General features: G+C 39.7%; 1 protein-coding gene across 1 annotated transcript in view; it reads left to right on the top strand.

The window, feature by feature from the left end:
- The window catches only part of LOC125723490 (protein kinase C-binding protein NELL1-like), a 217,441-nt gene that overhangs the window by 111,789 nt on the left and 79,807 nt on the right, over positions 1-25,845 (top strand). The window contains exon 14 of the mRNA XM_049000104.1: positions 15,024-15,149. Within this exon, the coding sequence (XP_048856061.1) occupies positions 15,024-15,149 (126 nt within the window). The remainder of the gene's footprint in view (positions 1-15,023; positions 15,150-25,845) is intronic.

Raw genomic sequence — 25,845 nt, 5'->3', positions numbered from 1 at the left:
CACCAGCAGATAAGGATTTCTGAAATAGTAAAGTTAAAGGTTGGGTAATAATATCCCTGATCTCTTTTGAAACTGTAGGTAAGATGCCATCAGGGCCCTGCGATTTGTTTCTTTTGAGCTTAGCTAGGCATGGAACACATCATATTCAATTATACATACATTAGCCATAGACGATGCTGGATTAGTAGTAAGAGTTTGTATGTTACTCGCATCCTCTATAGCGAAAATCCGTGCAAAAGAATAAGTAAACTTATTAACTATATCAATTTCATTTTCAATTATAAGACCCTAACTAGGATTAATGATTTCAGGTTTTAAGGTTCCTTTTGAGTTAAAATATTGGAAGAAACTTTTAATGTCATCCTTAGGCTCCAATGCAATCTTCCTTTTGACGTTCCTCTTAGCAAATCAAATATCATTTTTTAACTCAATCTGTAGACTTAGATACTCCTGCTTTATTTTGAAATCATTAGTTATTTTCCATTTGTGGAACAGAACCCCTTTTCCTCCTGACTTTATTCTTTATTTCAGAAGTAAACCACTTTGGTTGCCATTGCCTATATTTCATATGTTTAATTTTTCTAGAAACAGGTATTAAGTCCTCTTGCGCTTTGTGTACTGTATGCCCTTTCTCACATCCATGACCTACGGTTATCCAGCTTTCTATGTTTTTAGTTCTGTCCCCTCCCTGCTTGTGGAATACACACTATCTCCCTAAAAGTCATGGCCAAGAGAATTATTTTTCAAGAGTATAATTACAAGCATTTCATTACAGTAAAATCCCATTATGAGGGGCTTCAAGGGACCTGGCAAAACATTATAGTTGCTGTATGACCAGAACTACAGGACACCAAATACTCATGCCACACCCCAGCAGACACACTTGTGGTATAGATTATTATATTGTACATATAGTAATCCAGCTTTACCTGACCAGATGCAAGATGCAGATCCCGACTACGTATCTGTGCTGGATATCACCGGCACGCCATGTGCCTTGTAGGCGGAGCTGCATATCTGTTATAAGGAACAAAACTACAGCCAAAAAGTGGCCCTGGGACCAAATTGTTTGTCCGTTTTAAGCAAAATTCCGTTATTGTATATGCGAGTCCGCTATATCCAATGCTTTATCTGCATGTTCGTAAAGGTGCACGGCCGGGACCAGTGAACTTTGTTCGTTATAGACGATATTCCGTTATAAGCGAGTCCAGTATGAGAGGATTTTACTGTAGTGTCAAAGGCTTTTATTGACAATTACATTAAGTTTATGCAAAGAGTCAATATTTGCAGTGTTGGCCCTTCTTTTTCAAAACCTCTGCAGTTCACCCTGACATGCTGTCAATCAACTTCTGGGCCAAATCCTGACTGAGGGCAGCCAAGTCTTACATAATCAATGCTTGGGGGTTGTCAGAATTTGTGGGTTTTTGTTTGTCCGCCCACCTCTAGAGGATTTACCACAAGTTCTCAATGGGAGTTTCCTGGCCATGGACCCAAAATGTTGATGTTTTGTTCCCTGAGTCACTTAGTTATCACTTTGCCTTATGCTCCATAACACTGGAAAAGCATTGTTGGTCATCCAACTGTTCCTGGATGGTTAGGAGAAGTTGCTCTCGGAGGATGTTTTGGTACCATTCTTTATTCATGGCTGTGTTCTTAGGCAAAACTGTGAGGGAGCCACTCCCTTGGCTGAGAAGTAACCCCACACATGAATGGTCTCAGGATGCTTTACTGTTGGCAGGACACTGGACTGATGGTAGTGCTCACCTTTTCTACTCAGATAATCTTTTTTCCAGATGCCACAAACAATCGAAAAAGGGATTGATCAAAGAAAATGAATTTACCCCAGTCCTCAGCAGTCCGATCCCTGTACCTTTTGCGGAATATCAGTCTGTCCCTGATGTTTTTCGTGGAGAGAAGTGACTTCTTTGCTGCCATTCTTGACACCAGGCCATCCTCCAAATGTCTTCGCCTCACTGTGAGAAAGACGGTGTGTATGTGTGTATGTTGATGCTTCCATGTCCCACTCTCGCCAGTGTGGGGAAGCAATAAAAAAGGCCAGTAGGATGTTGGGTTACATCTCTAGGTGTGTGGAGTTTAAGGCAAGGGAGGTGGTGCTATGATTATACAGGTCCTTGGTAAGACCTCACCTAGAATATTGTGTGCAGGTTTGGTCACCATACCTTAAAAATATATATTTATATTTATTTATAACATATTTAACTTTTAGTTGATTTAATTAATGTATAGTTAATACAATAAAATGCCAAGTACAATTAAACACTAAGTTACATTAAAACGTAACTTTTTAATTATCTGATAGGGTCAGCGAGACTTTAGACTTTTATAACCAGATTAACTATTACTTACCAGAGAATAATTTCCTGTTGAACCATGTAAAGCGAACATAAGCCAAGTTGCTCTTGGGAGACCGAAAAACCACTAAAAACCCTGTCACAGCAGGGTACTGCTGGAGAGGGAAAACGTGGAAAATGTCCTCCCAGCTGCAACTGGGTACCGAGCAAAGCTCAGGAGCAACTGTCCTTTTCTGGCGCTAGTTAACATAATGTTAGATAATATTGCTCCATGGGTGTTCTTTGCGAAGTTACGCGGACAGAAACGCTGTTCATGCGACACCCGCAGCTGCAGCTCACTGTCTGTAACGTCGGCAGTTTATTAACAAAGACAGACAAGCAATCACGCACAGATAAGCAAACAAATACTCAAATATATTCCCAAACAATCCCAAACAAGTGCTGCAACATGCGCACAACAGTACAACTGTACACCATTCTCTCTCAGTGCAGCAATCCCAGCAGCCTCTGCCTGCAGCAGTGAGTGTACTGAACTAGAGGCATTCACCAGTGCAGTGGAGAGTGGAGATGGTGACCTGTAATTAATCTATGCACTGGCATTGTATGGGTATCAAATTAGAAATGATAAAATTTTGAGATAAATTGAAGCAGTGCACCTAAATTAAAGCACCGCGATCTAGTGATAGCAATAGGGAAGAGAATGGCCTCAGACACTAGTTCTTGTCAGCATGATAACTCAAAAATGATTTTTTTTTGGATCTTTCCCAAACTTTGCATGCACATTATATGGGTGAAGGTCTGGACCTCTTCAGTCTGTTCAGAGATTCAGAGACCTGTTCAGAGATTGATACAACAATGCTTAGGGACAGAAAAGGGAATGGTGATTGCAATGAGACACTTGACCCTGTAAATATGATAGCTCTTTTTGAGAATATTACTCTGTTTGTTTGATAATTGATGAATCATATTACCACTTCCCGTATGCATTATATGAATGAAAATCTTTACCTGATACACCTGAGACAAATCGCCCCCAAACTCGAAGCATCTGCACTAGATGGCAATAGACGGATGGAACGAGGGCTGCAGAAGCGATCTTTAGAACACTGCCTGGGCACTTCAGGGTTCCTGTCTTGTCCTGGAACCATCACAGCCGGTAACCAACCATCACATCAAACCAAGCGTGGTTGCAATCTCCTGGTCCCTCAGGGTTATCCATGAGTAGCCTGGTCTAGGCAGAGGTCCTGCATGTCAGTGTCTGGGTTTCCTGTGCTAGCATCCTCTACCAGTGTGGTGGGCAGAAAGACACGCAGGACAAGGGCTCAGGTGAATACACCTTGAAGGGTGAAATTTATTACTGAAAAATTAATGAACAATATACAAAAGCGTCAGTCTGGAGTCTGCTGTCACCCCAAGGCAGTTCTTCAGCGTTCACATATGCAGAGAGCCCATGCATAACTGGCTTGCCCTTTGTTCCACTTATTGACTCCCTAGTGCATGCTTAACCCTCTGGAATCTAGGGGTAGGGAACACACTTTCACTGACTGGGGCATGGTCACACATTCCATTCAATATCATAAACTTAATTCATGGCAAATAAATTATTCCTTTTATATTTGTTTTCGCATTAAGCTCATTTTAATCTTAGTGTGTAAATGTGTCAGATTTATGTGAAGTTTGTAATTTGACATCAAAGTATAGACATTGCAAAATACTGTTTGCAACACTTGCAGTAACAATATAAAAGTACATAGTAAGCAATGATGGAAGTTTGTTTTAATCCCAGATATCTGATCACCAAAGTCTTGCTAAATGAAGATGACTAAATGGTGTAGTTGCAACATTCAGCTGGATAAATAAATAATAAAAACCTAACTCATTTTACTATTTCATGTTAATTTAATACTCCCGACAATTGAGGTTTTGAAAAGAAGACAGATTACGGATTTAGTCAGCGTTTTTTATTTATATTTCTACAATAATATTTCAGCGAGTTATGAACTGAAAAACATGAGAAAGATACACGGCATCGCCGATGATGCCATCGACTCCAGAGGGTTAAGGCTGCACTATGGAAGACAGTAAGCAGTGGCAGTAAGCAGTCATCAGCCACTTCCTGGTAGCCCTTGTTTTCCTTGATCATGAGGGAGCCGCAGTTATTACAGGCCTGTATTTTGCTGATCACTCCCTGCAGGTGCATGGTGGTGTCCCTGTAGATCATTACATCACACGTTCTGTGACAAAATGATGTGAGTTATACAGTAGGATATATGCATCTACTGTATGAGGGAAATCCAAGACCAAACAGCTAATTGATCAGTATTAAAAAGATAACACTGGTTCCTTAAATCACACGCAACTCCATAGTCCATCTTCTCCTCTTAGGGGAGTCTGTATATTTATAATGCTATTCTACATTTCTATAGAGGAGGATTCTGTATTCCAGACATAACATTCCATAAAACAGGAGCTCTGTTGCTTAATATGCTCATTTTGTTAATTAAGTAGAACATGATAAGCAGAGTCTATAGAACAAATGAATCATGGAAGACAGAGTAGTATAAGAATAGAAGTCCTTTTTGTAATTTAAATGCGGGGTTCCCAATTCTTTGATGTCCACGAACCACTTTACATCATTCAAGCATTTCAAAGACTATTAATACCAGCGGCAGAGGTTTGGGAGATTGTGGCAGTTGTCCTCTAATATACAGAATGGTTGGTGACTGTACCCAACAACAATAACAAATTAATTTTTGTATAGCGCATTATCACATCATTACATTGTCTCAAAGCGCTTTACAGCATCCGCATCCAAAGCCCCCAGTGAGCAAGCCAAAGGCGACAGTGGCAAGAAAAAACTCCCAAGAAAGAAGAAACCTTGGGAGGGACCAGACTCAAAGGGGGAGCCCATCCTCCAGGGGGCAGAAGGGAGAGTCAAATAGGAGAAATGGCTAAGTGCCAAGTCACACTGTCCAAATCATAAGATTTGAGAAATAACTGGAGAGCAAGGAAGATGACAAGCCAATGCCGAGTCTTCTTCCAATCGCCAGGCAACTAGAGGGAAGGCAGCGGGTCATACATGGAAGATGACACAGGCGTAACGGCGAGCTGGATGCAGGGACGTCACTGGAGGTGGCGACGTCACATGTAGTAGGGTATGCTGGACATCTTGATAGATTGAGGTCTCCAGGCATCACCCCCCAGGAGGAGTATGGAAAATTAAATGTTCAATTAGTCAAAGTAGAGGAGGCTATTGGCAGTGCTAACAGCTAGGTGAGTGCAATATGAAGTGCAATGTGCAAGCTCTGGCAGATATTGCTATGGCAGCATCAGTAGGAGGGACAGGCAAGTGGGAATGCAGGTATGGGGAGTCCCTGAAATGTCAGCACTCCAATTCCACAAGGGATTGTGAAGCCAGAGTGACAGCACTGACAGACCAGTTTATCCAAAGCCAATGGCACCGATCCCCACCCAGCTCTACACCTCACACTACAGGTCTGACTGGGAGTGAGGAGTTAGCTAGAGCTAGAACTAGTGTCCCTATACGCTAAACTAAATAGGTCTGTTTTTAATCTAGACTTGAATATTGAGAGTAAGCCTGAAACCCGCACATCCGGTGGAAGACCATTCCACAGCTGAGGATCTCTGTAGGAGTACCCTCAGAATTCCACAGCTCAGTAGACCAAGGGTTGGAAACCCACATTCTAAATACTGTATATAAATAGCAATTGTTAGGGAGCTACTGTTATGAGGCAAGTCTAAGGCCTCATATTTTTACTCATTTCAGTTCTAGTATCTACACTTCCAGTTGTGTTCCATGCCTTTTGACACTTTTTAGGAAGCATTTATGCAGCAAGCTATAAGTATGAAATGAATGGACCTGCCTTTCTGGATCATTCACAGAAAGCACTTTTTCTGACCATAGCTCTCCCTTCCACTGAAGAAAGTAATTCAGTTTAGATACATTTCTAATGCAAGAGTAAACTGGTCCTTGCCATTTGAAATATCAAGGTATTTTATTATTTCATCAAAATTAACAGCCTTCCAGATTTGTTCTGATACATTTAATATTTAATGCATGTTTTTTAATTGGTGTTTTTTAGTTGCCGGCAGTGATTTATGACAGCGTATCGCAGCCACCACAACAAAATAAAATTTGGCCTGTTTCTTGTTGTAACAAGAAAAGGATGTAGATATCACTGAGCTACTCCAGTTTCCCCCCACCGTCCAAAAACATGCTGAGGCTAATTGGAGTTGCTAAATTGCCCCTAGGTGTGCATGTGTGAGTGAATGGTGTGGGAGTGTGCCCTGCGATGGGCTGGCCCCCCATCCTGGGTTGTTCCCTGCCTCGTGCCCATTACTTCCGGGATAGGCTCCGGACCCCCCGCGACCCAAAAGAATAAGCAGTTTGGAAAATGGATGGATGGATGGATGGATATCACTGAGTCTACATGTACGTGTAAACAATATCAATAGACAATTTTGACATGCCAAGCTGCCTACAAAGGGGAGTGATGGTGTCTTGTCACATAACCTGACCACCTGGCCTAATCCCAGGAGAAATGGTTTTTGAGGAGTTTGACGAGAGAGTTAAGGAAAAGCGGCCAATGAGGGCTCAAGTATATGTGGGAACTCCTATAGGACGCCTGTAAAAGCATCCCAGGAGACCACCACAGGAAAACTGGCTAACAGGAGAGAGTAGTGTCAGCCAGTCTCTGGAGCTATTGGGGTTAAGGGCCTTTCTCAAGGGCCCAATGGGGGCACAACCCATAGAGCTGCCCCCCCCCCCCCCCAATTCCAAATATGTCATTTTATACTTTGATGTCTTTATAATTCTAAAATGTAGAAAACAGTACATTAATACAAATAAACCTTTCTCTGGGTGGCTGTGTTCAAACGTTTGACTGGTACTGTGGAACTTTATTTTCATTGTGCTGAGTACAGAGACAGGACAAAATACATGCAGCTAACATCTAACCAGGTGCAAATAAAAACAGTGTCCATGCGAGGTTATACTTTGTGTGTGGAGGAGGGTGGGGTGGAGAATCAGTGCTGCAAGGTGCTATTGAGAACATTGACAGTTGTGGTGGAAAAGCTGTTTTTCAGCTTAACCCCTCAATTCCACAACAGAAATGGATGAAACTTTGCGTGGCTATTTGTCTGATAAAGAAATAACGTTCTCTGGAATGGGAAATATGTTTTGCCTTATTGCAAAGATTCGAGGAAATAAATTTACTCCCATAAAACCAGTTGAGTCCTCTGTGACTGTGACTCTTTATACACAACTGGTTGGTTGAAACAAAATCCTGGTCTGGATTTGTACTGGACTTGAAATCTCCACCTCTGCATAAAACCTATAGTATTCACGCACAGGCAAACTATGCATGGATGATGTAGTAACACTTGATCGAATTGTGACTCATAATCAGTTTGGCTCTCCTCTCTTATTTTGACCTTTTTCACCTTACAGCAGCATTCCCATTACGTTATAAGGAGAAACATTTGCAGTCTTAACGGAACCATTTACATTCTCGTTCTAACCAGATAAATTACCATTTTTTCATAATGCAAACCTTCCTCGTTTTAATAAGATAATTAAGATATCTCTCTATAATGAGAACCATATCCCGTTATAACAAGATAATCTTGTATCTTGTTATAACGAGAAGCTGAGCAAATGTGATTTTGTCATGGCGGAAGCATTATGCTGGTGTAGTGATTAATCCAGCACTTTGAGAATTGTCCCTTATAGAATTGCCCAACTGATTCACATTAGCAAGATTAATATACTTTTTTTTACAATCTGACTGAAGAGGAGGGGGGAAATGCAGGAGTAAATAAGCCCTGAATGGGAGATATTAGTCAACAGTGGGTTGTAGAGACTTCTGTGCAGGTTCTGGTTTGAATTAGTTTGCAAATTTGTTTGTTACTTTGCCAGTTACTGTTTTCTATTATGCTATCCAATACCTTTGAGTCTCCACTGCATTGCAAAGTCCATGTCCTACTTCCTCATATCAGAACACTGCAACATAAATTAAATATATGAACACATATTTGTTTGTCCCAGAATGGGACTAAGATGCCAATATTAATCAAGGATCATAAATTTAACTCACTATATCCACTATATTATGTCATAAAGGCAGGCAGTTGTTATTTAAAGGGACATTATTGCAGACTTACAGGATGTAAAAAATCAAATCATACCTCCTAAAGCAACAGTCTTAGGACAGAATGTTTCACTTGACATATTTCAGTTAGTAAATGAAACTCCTTGCCGTTTTCCAATCTATCTACAAGGCACCAGGGAGATTGTGAAACTGGCCACATCAGTTCAAACCAATATAGTGAACATCTAACCAGGTGCAAGTAAAAGCAGCTTCCAATTTAGTTAATAACTAGTGTGTGGAGGATGCTGTAAGGTGATATTGAGAACATTGACAGTTGTAGGGGAAAAGCTGTTCTTCGTCTTAACCACAAATTCCACAAAAGAACTGGAGGAAACTCTTTACTACCATAAAACCCATAGTATTCACGCAAACTATACGCAAACTGTTTTACGTGGTAAGTATGAACGATCCAACTTTTCATAAATGATGAGTATATGCCTTTCTCCATTTATCCATTTTCTGTTGTGTCTTCTGTAAAAAGTTATTTTGAATTTGCATTTATGCAGTTCTACCAGTCTCCTAATCATTTTAGGCTTCTGAAAAAATAAAACAACTACAGACCTTAAAGAACCAAAGCTTTACATAAACTGCACTTTCATAATGCATTCAGAGAAAATTTATAAACAGCATGTAAGTATACCATAACATCCTAACATACCTTAACAGCTATAACATACATTAATAACAAACATTATATGATAATAATAAACATTATAATCATATAATTATATAATCAAAGTGTCTACCAGGCATTATAAAGTCGTAAAATGTCTTAAATTCTAGTTAAACCAATTAAAGCCTTGAAAAGTCTTTTAGAGTCTTATATTTATCTTTAGTAGGTCTTGATTTTTTTGAGGTCATACACATTCACAGCGGTCCTTCTAATCCTCGGTTTTGCTTTCTGAGAATATTAAATGGGAAATTCCAGAAATAATTCACAAATTCCTGTCCCGCCATTGACATATATCATGCCTTCGTCCAACATAATGCTCTGTGTGCTACCTGGCCATTAGCCACTTAATTAGTTAGCCACCTAGGTTGTCACAGTATAGCAATGATCATATTCAAGTACAGTAATGTATAAAATAGGCTAACATGAGTATGTATGTAAAGTCGTGTACTGTAGCGCTGGGCCGATCGAGGCTTTGCGAGAGCAGTGAAGAACGAGGACACTTGCTTCCCACAGCAGAACATGCTCTTTATTATAGCCCTGAACAGGACTGTAACAGGCACTGAACCGAACATAATAGGGAAACTCATGGAGGCCAGACGGTGGGAGACTTATACAAAGCTTCAGACATGCGAGGATCCAACATGGTACACATAAGACAGGGGCAACAAACATGTCACAACCGGGAAATGCAACCATAAACACCAACAATATAACAAGGGCTATTTACAAGACACAGACAGAGGCTATTTACAATTGCCTGCGAGCGTGCCAGGACGTGCTGACCCCCTCCAGGGTTGCAATATACATAGGATGCAGTACTACCAGCGATTTGTCATCCGGGGGGGTCATGGAACTGTATTTCAGTCTGATGTAGAAAGACATTTCATTTAAGTTTAAATGTGACTGACTCTTGCGGAGATACTACAAAGCTTGTTTTTAATTAGAGACCTTTGATGTCCACAGGCAGAGATGCACGCCAGTCATTTTTGCGTTTCAAGCCCTTTTGCTGTGTGCGCTAAATCTTGTTAATATCTATGAAAGGCAATCTCTGCTTTAAGGAGATATTGGTTCAATATTTTGAGTTCATAGCAACTCTTGTGCATCCCTTGGTTTTCCAGATTACTTTACGAGTAAATTAACATCAGAATGTTCACACGTACACTTCACATTGAGTTACGGTCGCTCGCTTCTTGATATTTGTAGCAAATGGACACAGTGTAATTATTAATAAAGACATATAGAAGTTCATAATCAGAAAATCAAGTGGTTTGCATTGTCCCCATATTCCTGGCCATATACCCACGCTGTGTGTGTGTGTATGTGTGTGTGTGGGGACCAAATCACCATGTGATAAAAACCTGTTATATTGACGTTGTGTGATCCATTTTTTTTGGTCGTCACAAGGGAGGACTCAATTTTATAAAAATGTGTGACTGCAGTCAAAAAACTAAAAATGCCTAAATGCTTGCATTTTGTTTGGTTGAGGTTAAGGCAGGGACGTGCGGTCAGGGAGGGCAGGTGAGGCACAGCCTCACCTGTCATCATGAAAAGTATAAAAAGTTTCCAAGTTTAAAAATTTCTCAAAACTGAACTGTCAGACAAAATAGGAAGACGAACGGCGGAGCAAGATGGTTTACTTCGAACTAAGGAACAAAAGATAACTCTTTTCAAACGGAGTGGTACGGTCCTACGCAGTGGTCCTTGTGTGTGACTGTCCTACAGGAAACTGCCTTTTCTGCTTCCTGTGCCTTTTGTTGTGCCTTTCTGTGCCTTGTAACAATGTCTGGACTAACACAATATATTGTGACATAAAAAATAGACCATGAAGTATCAACAAACATGAAAGATCGGATTCAGAATTAAAAGCTTTTAAAGACAACTAAATATTTCAATTATTGTCTCACCTAAATGTGTTCTTGAAATCCGTTTTTTGTACACCATTCTATACTTTCATTTGCGTTGAATGAGCATGAATTGTGGAATTGCAAATTTAGTATATGTGGAGGGTGCAGAGCAAATGTGATCTCTCCGCTCTCTCACCGCTATAAATGTAACGTTAGCCAAATATGTGCCTTACCTACTGTATGTGTGTGTTAAGAATGCTGAGGAGATATGAAACATAACCAGCAGTCAATGTGCATGCTGCCAATTGAATACTGAATAGGCTACTGTTTTGGGTTCATATATTTGAAAACCTGCCTCACCAGCCATGAACCTCATCGCGCTTCACTGGCTTAGGGCTGGGTACGAGATAAGATTGTCCATGTTGGAATTAGGATTTTGCCTGTAGAAATGAATGGATCGTTCCCACTGAATGTGTGAAATCATCTATGTATTTACCATTACTAAAACAATGGACTGAATGATCGTTTGGGGGCGGCATGGTGGTTAGCACTGTTGCCTCACACCTCTGGGACCCAGGTTCGAGTCTCCGCCTGGGTCACATGTGTGCGGAGTTTGCATGTTCTCCCCATGTCGTCGTGGGGTTTCCTCCGGGTACTCCGGTTTCCCCCCACGGTCCAAAAACATGCTGAGGCTAATTGGAGTTGCTAAATTGCCCGTAGGTGTGCATGTGTGAGTGAAAGGTGTGTGAGTGTGCCCTGCGATGGGCTGGCCCCCCATCCTGGGTTGTTCCCTGCCTCGTGCCCATTGCTTCCGGGATAGGCTCCGGACCCCCCGCAACCCAGTAAGATAAGTGGTTTGGAAAATGGATGGATAGATGAATGATCATTTGCCTTTAAGCCACCTAAAACAAGTTTCTACCATTCTACCTAAGAATATAGTGTATGTGACTGATTTTTCATAATTTTATGCACATGGTTACCTGTTGGTGTTGATGAAGATGGCACTGCTCTTCAAAATTCTCATAATTGAGGCCCTCATGCCTTGACTGTCACACTGGAAAGTTTGATTTCTTACTCACACATCAATTGTTAGACCTTTTTCTTAATGCAAACGATGTCACGGCATACACAGGCATGGACCGAGTAAGCATAGGCAGGACTTCAGGAATTGGGGAAACACCAGGTTTAATGCAGGACGGAGAACAGGCAGAACCACACAATGATGTTAATGACCAGACTGGGGAAAACGTACCTAACGCAGACTTAAATACATAGGAGTCATGACTACAACATGAAACAGCTGGTAAACATGTGGAATCCACACGGGGTAGATGAGGGGGCGTGGTACACAGAAGGAGCGGATGAGCGGGGCATGACACTTAATTGGGTGTGTTGATTCCGGTAAAGCATATTTCTATTTATAGTTTGGTCTTAAATTTGGCTTGAAGTGGCATTAAAAAGTCTTAAATTTCTCATCAGGATTTCTGCTATACTACGACTGTTAAATGTTAAATGTTAAGGGATACTTACGTGCTACTTATACAGTAAATGTTCTATGAATGCATTATGAAGGTGCGCTAAATGTTCTACTAACGCATTATAAAGGTATTATGTAATGTTTACCATTGTTTTAAACCCTGCTCAGGAGTTCTACAAACAGAAAATAGCATGAAACAGCAGGCATGAAAAACCTCTGCATCACAGATAAATGAGAGAGAACTGCTCTCATGAGAATTAAAATAATCAACTTTAATTCATCCTGTAAACACACACCAGGGCAGAAGGGCTTGAATGTCCATTGAGATCTTCAAGTGACTTACCAGTCAGTTGCAGTATTTCATAGCATAGATGCAGACCTCAGATTGATGCAGCATGACCACAACCACATGGTCCGCTGAAATAGGCCTTGTGGTTATTTTTTTCCATCTTCCACAGTATGTGGTATATACTTTTTCACTTGTGTTCAGTCTCAAGTAACTGCTTGCTTTAATTAGTTTCAGATAACTTGGGGGGAAAAAAAACTATTTAAACAGTTTGTTCAGCGGCAACTGAGCTTATATTTCCTTAGACCAAGTTTATCATTTGAATAGGGCTCCCCTTAATCATATGCCAGCATTTTTACTTATTTTTAGAAAGTTTTTTTTTCAGTTCTTTTTATCTGCTTCACAGCTCTTTTGGTTATATCCTCTATCTCCCAGGAAATAAATAAAATGTCAGACACAAACAACCTAGAGAAATTAATTGTCATAGTTTGAAATGACAGTCTACCGCTCTGTCAGAAATCTTTATCTGGCACTGTGTGCTCAGTGTCAGAAATGCACAGAGAGATGGGATTAATATCACAACAGAATTTGACATTGAAGAGACAGCTGCCAGAAAGTTGTTTTTATTGTGGTCAGTCCCCTCTCTCTAATATATTTATGGATATACACTGTACGCTCAGTACACTGTCACCATTGAAGGTGTCCCTTTCCTCTTCTTATTTATTAACATTGAAAAGAAACAGCAAGACAATGTGTAAGAAGCTTCTGACTGCTTTGTTGCATGCAGACTTTCTGTAGTCAGGTAGAATATGTGCACGGAAATAAATGGCGTATGGTAAAGTTGAAGAGCGCCTGTTAATTTTAAACTTGGGGCTGCACTATAAGAGGAGTCTTACCATCATTACAAAATGAAAAGAAAATGTGTCTGGTCTTTTCTAGATTGTTTTTATGGATGGTGTAACCTTTTATTCTCAATGTCCAGCCGCTTCCCTTAATGCATCCGCAATTGGGTGCGGTATGAAATATACTATATGGCTCAGTTTCAAGGTACATTAACAGCAGGAAATGGATGAAAGATCATTAATTATCTTCAGTTAAATCATATTTCATCATGTTTGTATGGCCTTGATTTGTACTGCACATGCAGACATGCTTGTGTTCTGTTCCCCTGCCTCTCCTTTGAGGAACAAACATGGCTTCTGACTCAAGGGAGTATTCTTCATGAAAGGAGGCAGTATGATCTGCGGAGATTTCCTCCGTATGTTACACGGCCCAGGAACTTGTCAAACAGCATCCCGCCATCACAGGTCCTTCAGTAGTCCTTCAGACCTTCAATAGCCCAGTAAATTAGGGCTGAGTCATCCAGGTAGAGCAAGATTAACAATCTGTCACAATCATGCAGCCTATTTATTTGTGCACAATTTGGATGTATTTGGCTTTTAAAAAGACAAGTGAATTGCAGCCACTGTATTCATTATAGTACTTTTGTGTTACTGGCTGTAATAGCAGACTAATTTGATGGCTTTACAATTTATCTTTGTGCAATAGCTCAGACCTCTCGTGAAAATGAAAGTGCTTTATAAATGAGCAGGAGTTTCGCTGTTAGTGTTGTATTTCGTAACATTTTCTTTTTAATTTTTCACAAATTTAGTTCTTGTTTTGTGTGATGTATTGGTTTTGAAGTCTCAGTGATTAACCATGTCATTATTCTACATATCCTGTGCATCACCATGGCAGCTGTGTCCCCATTGGATCACACTCCAGACCCTTCTTTTATGCAGGAAGTTCACTAGTGTCATACAGCAGAATTGAATTTTTGAATCATAGTTAAAGTGTTTTTAATTTATTTTATAAATGTGTTCTGGAAGTGTGGGAGTGATGCAGATAATATGGTTGGGACATGAGTCATCAGTATTTTTAAAGTAAGAAGAAGAGTTAGATGCATACTCCCCTCCCAGCATCTTTGCATGAATTTTCTAAGTATTAAAGTACAGAGAGAGAAATGTAGCAAGAATGTTTGAGTTATAGAAAAAAATTGTACAATGTTTGTAACTGTATAACAAAATAATTCTTACTGTTTTATTTTTGCATCTTGAAATACTACACTTGAAATATTTTAAAGAGAACATTCTGCACTGCATTGTGATACTCAACAGTATCACCAGTACTGCTTTCTGTTGTTTAAGAAGCCCCTATATCGTACAGTAACTCAGTGTAAATGGTAAAACAGGGCTGATTGTTGTATCTGCTTCTTTCCCCAGATATTGATGAGTGCTCCACCCAGATGCACTACTGCCATGCCAACACTGTGTGTGTGAACCTCCCCGGCACCTATCGCTGTGACTGCCTGCCTGGCTTCATTAAGGTTGATGACTACTCCTGCACAGGTAGGAGAGTGAGCACCTATGGCAGAGTATGAATAATATGATTGCTTATGTCATAATAGTCAATACCTGGATATAGCAATATTCTCTGTTCTTGTGTGTAAATTGCAGAGCATTGCTATGCAATGTGCAGTAAAATTAACCAGTTACCTACACTTTGGGACATGTAACTATTCTGCATGAATGTTACATTTTGTTTGTTTGTATTGGTATAAGATTAATTTCTTAAATTAATCTGAGAAGAGATTAATCTGGGAAGAGAATAACAAAAATAATTCTCACTGCTAATGATTCTCTTTGGGAATGATATGAAACTGTCAAGCTTGGATGCATTCTACAGAAAATTAAATAGTTAAAAATATAATTACTTGTGAAACTATGAAAATTGTTTGGTGTTGAAGTGGGATTTTCAACTTTTTTAACTCTTGTGTGAGCACTCAAGTAACTATGAGTCAAAATCCAGTGGGGGCTTTAATATTTAATCATGCTTTAATAATCTGATAATAATGCTGGTATTTTGACAGTTTAAGAAATGGTCCTATGGACCCTCTGCAACTGCTCTATGGATATTTTATTGGTGAAGTTTCAGGAAGATTTGACACCCTTAATTTTAGACACAGTATGCGATATTAGTTTTATCTATGCTAATGTCCTCACAAATCCTACAATCCAGCTAACAGAGAAAAAGGATGCCAGTTGTCTTGCATGGATTTGACCCAACAAAGCACTGGTACCTGATGGATTAATAACAATAATACTTTATTGATCCCAGTGGGGAAAATCTTGTTTCACGTACTCCATCTTGCTCTCTAAGACATACATAGGTGAGAGCAAGCTTGGCAGCAAAGGGCAGCTATCTGCAGTGGTGCCTGTGTAGCCAGAGGTTAAGGACCTTGCTCAAGGACCCACAGACATTGGATCATTCTGTCACAGCTGGGTTCAAACTAGCTACCTTCTGATCATGGTACAGAGGCTTAGCTCTCTGAGCCACATGCTTACGTGACCATGTTTTAATGTTGTGCTCTGCTTCTCTGAAAGGGGCTTCAACCAGATTATTTCGCTTTTATTGAATACCTATATGGTGCCTAATGGAGTGAAAGTGTCAAGTATTAGACTTCGCCAAAGCAAGCAGGGTTTGTAGAATGTATTTATTTCCGTCCAGTGGCCTTAACATCTATACTGTTCAAATGCATGTAGTGGGTTGTCAGCCATTATCTCATCTGTTGCAGAAGATTTGTATTTCAGGCAGGGACGGATTATGGGTTGTGTGGGCACCTGGGCAAAACGTTCGCGAGGTAGTAGGGTGTTAAGGTTTAATACTGTTGGGAAAGTCTCCACTAACAGTCCCACCAGTTTCATTAGACATTTCGTCAAGCTACTTTCTTTTCAAGCTTCTTTCTTCCATTGCAATCACGATACCTTTTCCCACCCAGTTGCCGCCTGGTTTTAGACTCTCTCTCTCTCTCTCTTTATCGTGTTTATCGTATTGTGTGTCATGTGCAAAGACGAATAGGGATTGACTTTTCTGTGCTTATTTACACACGCTTTAAGCTTCAACCAATCAGTAGTTGTCTGGATCGCGTGCACTATTGATTCAGAATAAGTAAAACGCCATTTAAATTAAACGAAACAAGCGTAACAAGCTTAATCCCCCCCCCCCACCCGAATAATCAAACAGAAATCTCACCAATTGGTCTAAAACACCATGTCATAGAAACATTTCAAAAACACCCCCAGAAACCTTGAACGGTCTACTTTTCAAATACATATAGGAAGGAACTAAATATATATTTCAGAGCTTCATAAGGAGGATAAGAGCAAGAGTCACTGATTCGAGTATCTGAGTCACAAAGCAGTCCTGATCGCCCACCCATTTACAAAGAGCTCTATTCATGTGATAACGATACGATAATCCCATGGTTATTACTGGGTCAAGAAAGCATGTGAAAACTCTAATAAAGAAGAGTACATGTCTGGGTTTTGTTTACACTGAGGAGCTGCAACCTTTTTTTGTGGTGTGTTACCACTGAGGAAATATGATAAAAATACATCTCTTCAATTTATGGATAACTATGAATTCAGGTAAATGTTAACTTTGTAAATTACAATGGTAACTTGTTTTCTAATTTTGATCGCTATTGTAAAAACTTGTTTTTTATAAACACACCTAGTGACAATAAAAGTTAAGCACGCAGAACTAATGGTCTGATTTGGATGTAATTTGGTACATGTACAGACCAGCGATGGATATGAAAAAGATTCAGTTTGCAAGGAGCTGGCACATCTAGTCATCAGACACAGAAGATACCTCAAAGAAGCATTAAACAGCATTACCAGCATCTGACAGAGTTTGATAGGGGTCGTCTTCATGAGGCCGGGTGGTTGTATTGTGCAATTGCCTAATGTTGGAACCAATGGGCACGTGAGGGCAGCCACATATGTCATGAAGGTTCCGGTCGCCCAAGACAGACCACACTAAGGGAGGACCGATGTACTGTGCACCAAGCATTACAGAACCCCGTGACATCAGCGCGTGCCACCCGGATACAGGTATTGGACTCTATAACACCCTGTATCATCCTGCACCGTGTCTCGACGACTGGCATCAGCCACGGGTTCACCGTCCCATGCATAGGCTGCCGTTAACACCAGCGCAGGGGTGGCTGCATTTGGAGCAGTGCCATAACCGGGAGGCATGGACTGATGACAAGTGACATAGCACCATGTTCAGCGATGACAGTCGTGTGCACATACAGTGGCCCTAAGAAGAGAGGACCAATCCTGCCAGTGTTGTGGAGAGACACCAACGTTACTCCTGGCATCATAGTGTGGGGAGCTATAGGGTAAGACTCTGGTAGTGATTTGGGGGACGGTGACGGCACAGCGCTGTCTTACCCACCCTGCACTCTGGTACAGTCTTTCAACAACACTATGCCCGTCCACACGTGTGTCTATGGACAACTGAGGTCCTGCCATGGCCACCCAGGTTCCCCGATTCTTTCCCCAATTGAACATGTGTGGGATCAGCTTGGATGTCAACTCCAGACCCAGAGCCAATCTGCAGGATCTCGACGGCCAGTTACAACAGCTGTGTGCCGACTTGCCGCAGGAGAGAGTACAATGGCTGTACGACTTCCTTCCACACCGCATCGCCGCATGTATCCGGGCCCGGGGGGGCGCCACACCCTACTGACATGGGACCAGCAGTGTAATCATTACGATACAATCACATGACCTTTCACCACATGCAGACTCCTTTCATTTCCACCACCGTCTGGGCGCTTAGCTTTTCTTGTCACTGAGTGTATATAGGAACTGTTGATAACTATATTGGTCTTTTAGCATTTTTCACTACTTTTTTGCAAGTATAAGACTACAAAGCAATTGTTTAATTTATCTTATTATGTTTCTCAAAATACAGCTTAAAATAGTATGGATTTGCTGAAAATAAGATGTTTTACAGAAAATATTAACTTTTGCACTAAAACCACGTGCATAATTCACATAAGTCATGCGTTCATTCAAAAACAGAAGATGCGAAGTTGTGATGCAAAATGAAAAAATAAAATCAGAGTGGGGACATGTTTCCCTAAGCATAGTTGCTCGTTATGTTCGTGACTTTCACATTTGTAACCATACAACTGAATGGATCCAGCTATCTAAGTTGCTAACGGGGGCTTTTGGTAAATGGGCCCCAGTTCAGCAGTAAAATTTGAATATATTTTGCAAATTATTTTATCATGCAAAGTAGTTGGGAGCGAGTGTTTATGTTGCTTGGCAACAGTCAACAGATGGCCGGTGGGAACCTATAAAAGCTACTTGATGAACTGCTGCATAAAAGTCCTTCGGCCTTGTGGCTAGAACCGCATCACAGCTTTGATATATTGCAGGACAACTGCACTCCTTCTCATATGATATTCCTTAAATATGCACCAAACGATTCATATATTATAACTGTCTAAGAACATCTAAGAAATACAAACCAGCAATGTCAGTTTACATCTAGATTCATCTTAAAGTTTGCACGTTATGCTTGAATAAGTTAATTTATTTATGAAAAATTGGTATTGGTAGTGATCTACAATTTGAGAGAGGAAACTTACACAAACCTTTTTACATAATATTATTGTGTCCTATTTGGACTGGTAAATTTTTAATTTTCTGTCTAGCGTTAAGTGCAAAGTACTCTGATTTCAAATTGTACTTCTACAGTTTATTTATATTCAGGCACACACCTGACTTTAAGGCTCAGGTCTGACAAATACTTGTTCAAGAATTTTTTTGTTCAAAAATAATTTCATGTCGATTTAAAAAGCATGTAATTAAGTAAATACTTCAGTCATTTTCTATTATAGAAATAGTTTTCTATAAACTTATAAATTTTAAATAGTATACGTAATACTTTTTTTGCACTCATCCATTTTTATTGCTTTCTTAACAAATCCTTCCTGTCTCAATACATTTTCAAGATGCGAAGCCTGCTGACTCTGTGATGCTTCAGTCTTTCAAGAGACTCTTGTCTCTCGAGCAACTTTATCAGTAGCGTGTAAACAACCTGTTTAGCAGCTTGTGATGAGCTTGGCCAAGGCTTGCTTGCCCATTATTTTTCATCAGCACTATACCACAGGATTCCGTCATATCACAGAATTCCAAAGCTGAATACGACAAGCACATGGTTGACAGCACACACATGTGTAGCTGTTACAGGTGCAATAAATGAATATCATTACCTGGGTGTCATTTGGAATCTGAAACTGAAATATTCTGCTTCTAAAATTCCACTTCTACTTCAGTTCTTTACCAGCAAAATTGCACTGGTGTGTGAATCTGGCAGAGTACCTAACCCTACTTTTTCATATTTCACTCTCATGCCTATTTATACATCTCCCATTGCCACTGTCTGTGTTTTTCCTGTCTTTATTTTATTGTTGATTGGTGACAGATAACTGGCACTATTCCCCACTCTCAATCTGCGTTTCAGCAGCACTCAAGGGTCAAACCAATGCTTTATCCTTAGCTATTAAGGAAAAAAAACTATATTTCAGTAGTTGGCAGAACTTTTAATATAAAAAGTGACCAAATACAATTACTTCTGGTTCTCTCAAAGATTGTACATCACCTTCTTTTCAGAAATGATTTGATTATAGCATTCAATATAACTATGGAGTATTATGACGTTATTCCATTGTGAGAGTTGGGTGTTTAAATTTAGCCTGAATGGTGGATAGCCTGGGGGTTTTGATTGGCTGGAATTGTCCTCTTGGGTTTAATTGACCTTCCTGTAGTGGGTTTCATACTTGAAAGAGAACTTCATACTTGAAAGAGTAATTATCAGCAGCTGCTTAGATCTTAGTTACTGTATTAACGGGCGAGCCAGTGGTTATCTTCTCTGTTTCTTTGCATATATGATGATGCATTTGCTGTCATTTTCTTGGAGTTTGTCTTCACATGCTTCTGCCTATAATGTTAATTTTCTGCTTGCATTTTCATACTGCTAAAATTAGAGTACTGTGCAAAGGTCTTAGGCAGTCAAAGAAAATGTTTAAGCCTATTTTTATGGATAGCAAGTGTACATTTGCTCAAAAAAAACAGAATTTAATATTAGAAAATATGCAAATGAACAGTAAGACAATAAAAAATAATTTCTTTTGTTATCCAAAAAGTTACCGATATTGTCACATCCTGCGTGCCTGACCCTTTTGTCCCCCTCCTAATGTGACCCTGATGAGTCACACCTGTTGCTTGTTACCCCTTGTTAGTCCTTGTGTTTAAGTACCTGTTTGTCTTGGCAATTCCTGTCTAATCATTGACGTGGAACCTTCCTGTCGCGTGTGCCCTCCCTGGTTCCAGTCCTGTTTTTGATCCCTTGCGATCCTGTTTCTTTCTATTCTCTGTTTATCGAGTTCAATAAATCCCCTTTTGTTTCTCCACAATGTCTGCCGTTGAGTCCTTCATCCCGTAGGTTGCGACAGATATCTGGTTGGACAGCTTGGATAATTCTGCTTTGGTTGCAAACTTCTCATATGGGATACCTCAGTCATTCCATGAATTCATTAAATTTCACGACCAGCTCAATTTATTAATTACCTTAACTAGTCAAATAACTTGATGAGGTATTGATTACGCAAACAAGGTGGGATAGCGGTGGAGTAAAAAAATACATTGGTTTTTCATTGGTTGCTGCAAATACTGGTTTTGTAATGGCTAAGCATGCACACTTAAACATAATATCAAAGTTTTACATCAACATGAAAATCATTTAAACATCATTTCCTTTGACTGCCTAAAAGTTTTGTACAGTACTGTCTGTAAAATTTGTTTTTATTTTAATACTTTCCCCTGAACGTTTCCTTCCCTGATTTCATCCATCCATCCATCCATTTTCCAAACCACTTATCCTACTACTGGGTCGCGGGGGGTCCGGAGCCTATCCCGGAAGCAATGGGCACGAGGCAGGGAACAACCCAGGATGGAGGGCCAGCCCATCGCAGGGCACATTCACACACAGTTTGATTTCAGTTTAGTTTAATTAGTTTTTGCCAATGTTAATTTTAGTCTGCATTTTTCTGAGCTTCATAATTTAGTTATAATTTTTGTTTAGTTTTAGAAGCCATTGGTAGATTTTGCCGACCGAGTGTAGGGCGCTTGCCTGGTGGTTGGTTGCACGGTCCGGATAACATTGTGTCTCTTTCCGGATGCCAGTTGAGTACCGCTGCCGTAGAGCACAACCACAAATATATTACAAACACATCTCAGTCGTGTTGTAGCGGAGTCTATCTGTTCAAGTAGCAGACTGTGAAGTCTAGCAGCGACTGGCACTATATAGGCCGGCAATTTACACAACCTGCTTGTTATCCTCAGTGGTCAAGCTGACAAATATTTCAAGGGGATGGTAGGGGTCAAATCTTTGTGGGGGTGGGGTGGGGGAGGGAAGGCGGGCAGTGAGCTTATGGATACATATTTTGTGGTTTAACCAAATAGGTGTATATTCACTCTTACAGCTGCCGGAAATTAAATTTGTTGAGCTTCCCAACGCAGATCAGCAAAATGATCTTGCATAGTTTTTTATTCTGTGGAAAACAACAGATCCATTGGGCAGCCAGATTTAATGTTGAATTATGAATATGTTGCATGGCTAGTATTTTGTGACTACTGTAGTTGTAAATAAGCCGATGAAATCCCTTGTCTTCAATTACAGAAAGTGACTGATCGTCCAATGCAGTCATCTCCATTATTGTAGCAAAGTCAATAGCAATGCCAATACCTTATTATTGAGTATAAGCCAATGGTGATATTTTAACAGATTTTTTTGTCATTAGGATTTTTGTCATTTTCAGTAATATCACCCATCCCAAATATAATCCTGCGAGGGCATATGCAATTTTATCTATTTGACATGCTTATTATAGGCTACACTTACTATGATTTGGAGGAGGGACCGGTAGCCTGTAAGCAGGTTTTTCAACTGAAACATTGAAATTAAAATAGAACCACAAGTTTTCATTTCTATGCATTTTTATTTCAGTTAGTTTCAGGGTTTATTGTTTTAATTTATGTTTAATTTTATTGTCTCGTTTGAATTTTAAGTAAGAAAATGCTTTTGTTGTCATTTTCATATCATTGTTAAAGGCAATAATCTTGCTAGAATAGTGAAAGGAATGTTTTTGGTGTTCTAGTAAAAATATCTACAGTAGGGCGAGTTTCTCAAAGCTTTCTTACCATTAAGTCGTTCGTAAGTTCTATGTTGTAACACAGAACTTACGAACGATATAGCGTTAAGAAGGCTTTGGGAAACTCACCTCTAGTCGGTTTAGGGAATTTCCCAGTCACTTAAACAATTTTGAATAACCTGCAACGTAAAGCAATATGGTAATAACCAATTTTAACAACATGAATATACATGTGCGGTCTGCTGAGATATGTAGATAGTTTTCAGTCCTTTTTAATTTTCTATTTTAAAGTCCCCAGCAAATAGGACAAATTTCAATGTTATTACCTCTTCACCGAAATGCTCTTTTGTTTTGTTCCTTTCATTGGCTGCAGTGGGGATTTGTAACTCTCTGTTGGAAAAGGGCTTTAATAATTACTTTGGGCTTCTGAGTGCACCTGCCCATTTAGGTGTTTCATGTAGGGGATTTACTGCATGCCTCATTGCCTGTCATTGCAAGAGGGCAGGTGGACTTCTCTCATACTTCCCTTTAGCTTTGCCCACTACCCAGGTGTTATTACACATTGTCAATAGCACCATCACCACATGTAAGTATTTTTATTTACCTAATTATTATTTACCCCCCATCAGGGGGACTGTGTATTTTGGTTCCTAATTATTTCTAGCTAAATCATTAATGTATTAATGTGGGCCAATGTGCTCATGACTGGATGGTCAAATCCCATTATCAGCATTGTAATCTCACCAAAGTTGCTCCAGGGGTTTTCTGATACTGTGTTCTAAGTTGTACGTCACTTTGGATAAAAGCATCTGTTAAATAACTAAATGTAATGTTCTAGTTCTTGTGAAGTGGACCTTCCAACTTTTGGAGTTTCGTTTCAACCTGTCTAGTTAGTGAAATCATCCTCCCTCTTTCGACTGTGCACAGTAGTTAGGAGTATTGCTGTAGATTGTCTGGCATCCTTCATTTGATTATAAACCAGATTGTAATTGGTTTAAGAGCCATCTCAAAGGAGCTTTTACTGCTGTTCTTTGCCATCTTTGTCAGAAATTGCCTTCCTCATTTTCAACTCTTAAGTATGTTAATCATACTTGTTCAGAGCAGCACTTCAGCCCTTCATATCATTTTAAAACACATCTTCGGTCCTTCACATTTCACTGTTATTTAGTAGATGCTTTTATCCAAAGTGACATACAGTTGAGAGTGTAGGATAAGACAGTAATAAAATCACTGGGTCGCCCACGGGATTTGAACTGACAACTTTCCGAGTGCAGTCACAGCATCCTAACGCAGAGAACCACAAACCACCCCCAACTGAAGGGTAGCTTCCAACTAAATGACTCACTTATTTGTGCCCCCCCTCCCAATAATATATGCCATTGTATTATAAGGCTGAGACAGGAAATTGCAAGTAAGGATATCCAGCCTGCCTTCTGAACCATATATTATACACATTTTGTTAGGTAACGCTTTACATTATCTGCACCTTCATACAGTAATGCTTTTATATTGCATTCATAAAACGTCCAGTACAGCTTCATAATGTATTCATTAAGTATTCATAAATCATTCATAAACATCATGTATGTACACCTTAACATCCTAACATCCCTTAACAGCTGTAATATACATTAATAACAAACATTACATAATAATAACAAACGTTATAATTCTATATTCATGTAATGTTTGTTATTAATGTATATTAAAGCTGTTAAGGGATGTTACGGTGTACTTGCATGCTGCTTATGAATCTTCTATGAATGCATTATGAAGGTGCACTGAATGTTCTATGAATGCATAATGAAGGTAAACTTAATGTAAAGCATTGCCAGATAAACTAAAGTTTCTAAGCATGATGACAAAAGGGCAGTACCAGTAACTCTGAAAGCTGACTGTCTTTGCTTATGTCTTCTTCTGTTCTACCGAAGTGTATTTAAGAGCTGAGGGCAGGTGACAGTTTGAATGAAGAACACTGCCAAAGCAAAGATCTAAGGTGTCAGCTACATATGACAGCTACACATACTCCATCAAAGAGACATATTGTCAGAGAAGCAGTGCCACTGAACTCCCTTGTAAAACATCTTGTGAAGAAGGTATAATGCAAAGCTTAAACCACGCAAACCCACACACTATATATCCAGAGCAGGATCACAGCCTTAGCAGAGGTTATAATGAGGCTTTGCTAGGAACTGTTCCCTCGGTGGCTTTCATGAATAAGTATATCAAATATCCCTGCCCTATACGGACCACACATCCACTGGCAGATGCCTAGTGGTGGCTGGAACAGAAAATGGTGTGATGACAGAATTCTCCAAAATGGCCCAGATTTCTTAAGCATTTACTTTAAACTACATACTAATGAACATCCATCCATCCATCCATCCATTTTCCAAACCGCTTATCCTTCTGGGTCACGGGGGGTCCGGAGCCTATCCTGGAAGCAATAGGCATGAGACAGGGAACAACCCAGGAGGGGGGGTCAGCCCATCGCAGTACTAATGAACATATTTAACAAAAGTTAACTTTACATTAAGTGCACCTTCATAATGCATTCATTATGCATTCATAGAACATTCAGTGCACATTCATAAAGCATTCATAATACATTCATAAGCAGCATGCAAGTACACTTCAACATCCTAACATCCCTTAACAGCTTTGATATACATTAATAACAAACATTACATGATTATACAATTATAATGTTTGTTATTAATGTATATTACAGCTTTTAAGGAATGTTAGGATGTAAAGGTATACATGCATGATGTTTATGAATGATTTATGAGTACTTAATGAATACATTATGAAGGTGCACTGAACATTTTATGAATGCAAGCATTTTGAAGGTACAGTTAATGTAAAGCATTACTGATTATTTTACTGCTTGCACAGTTAATGAGATAATAGAGTGATGCAGTACTGATGTATGTTATATTTAAGGAAAATACCATGCTTTTCATTAAATGAGATGAAAAGTCTTTGAGGAAATTGTGGCACAATTTCCTCAAAGTGCAAAATAATTC

This window comes from Brienomyrus brachyistius, unplaced genomic scaffold (genome assembly GCF_023856365.1).
Source record: "Brienomyrus brachyistius isolate T26 unplaced genomic scaffold, BBRACH_0.4 scaffold49, whole genome shotgun sequence".
Classification (NCBI taxonomy): Eukaryota; Metazoa; Chordata; class Actinopteri; order Osteoglossiformes; family Mormyridae; genus Brienomyrus; species Brienomyrus brachyistius.
The sequence above is the reverse complement of the archived record's forward strand: the minus strand, read 5'-3'. Positions and strand labels throughout refer to the sequence as shown.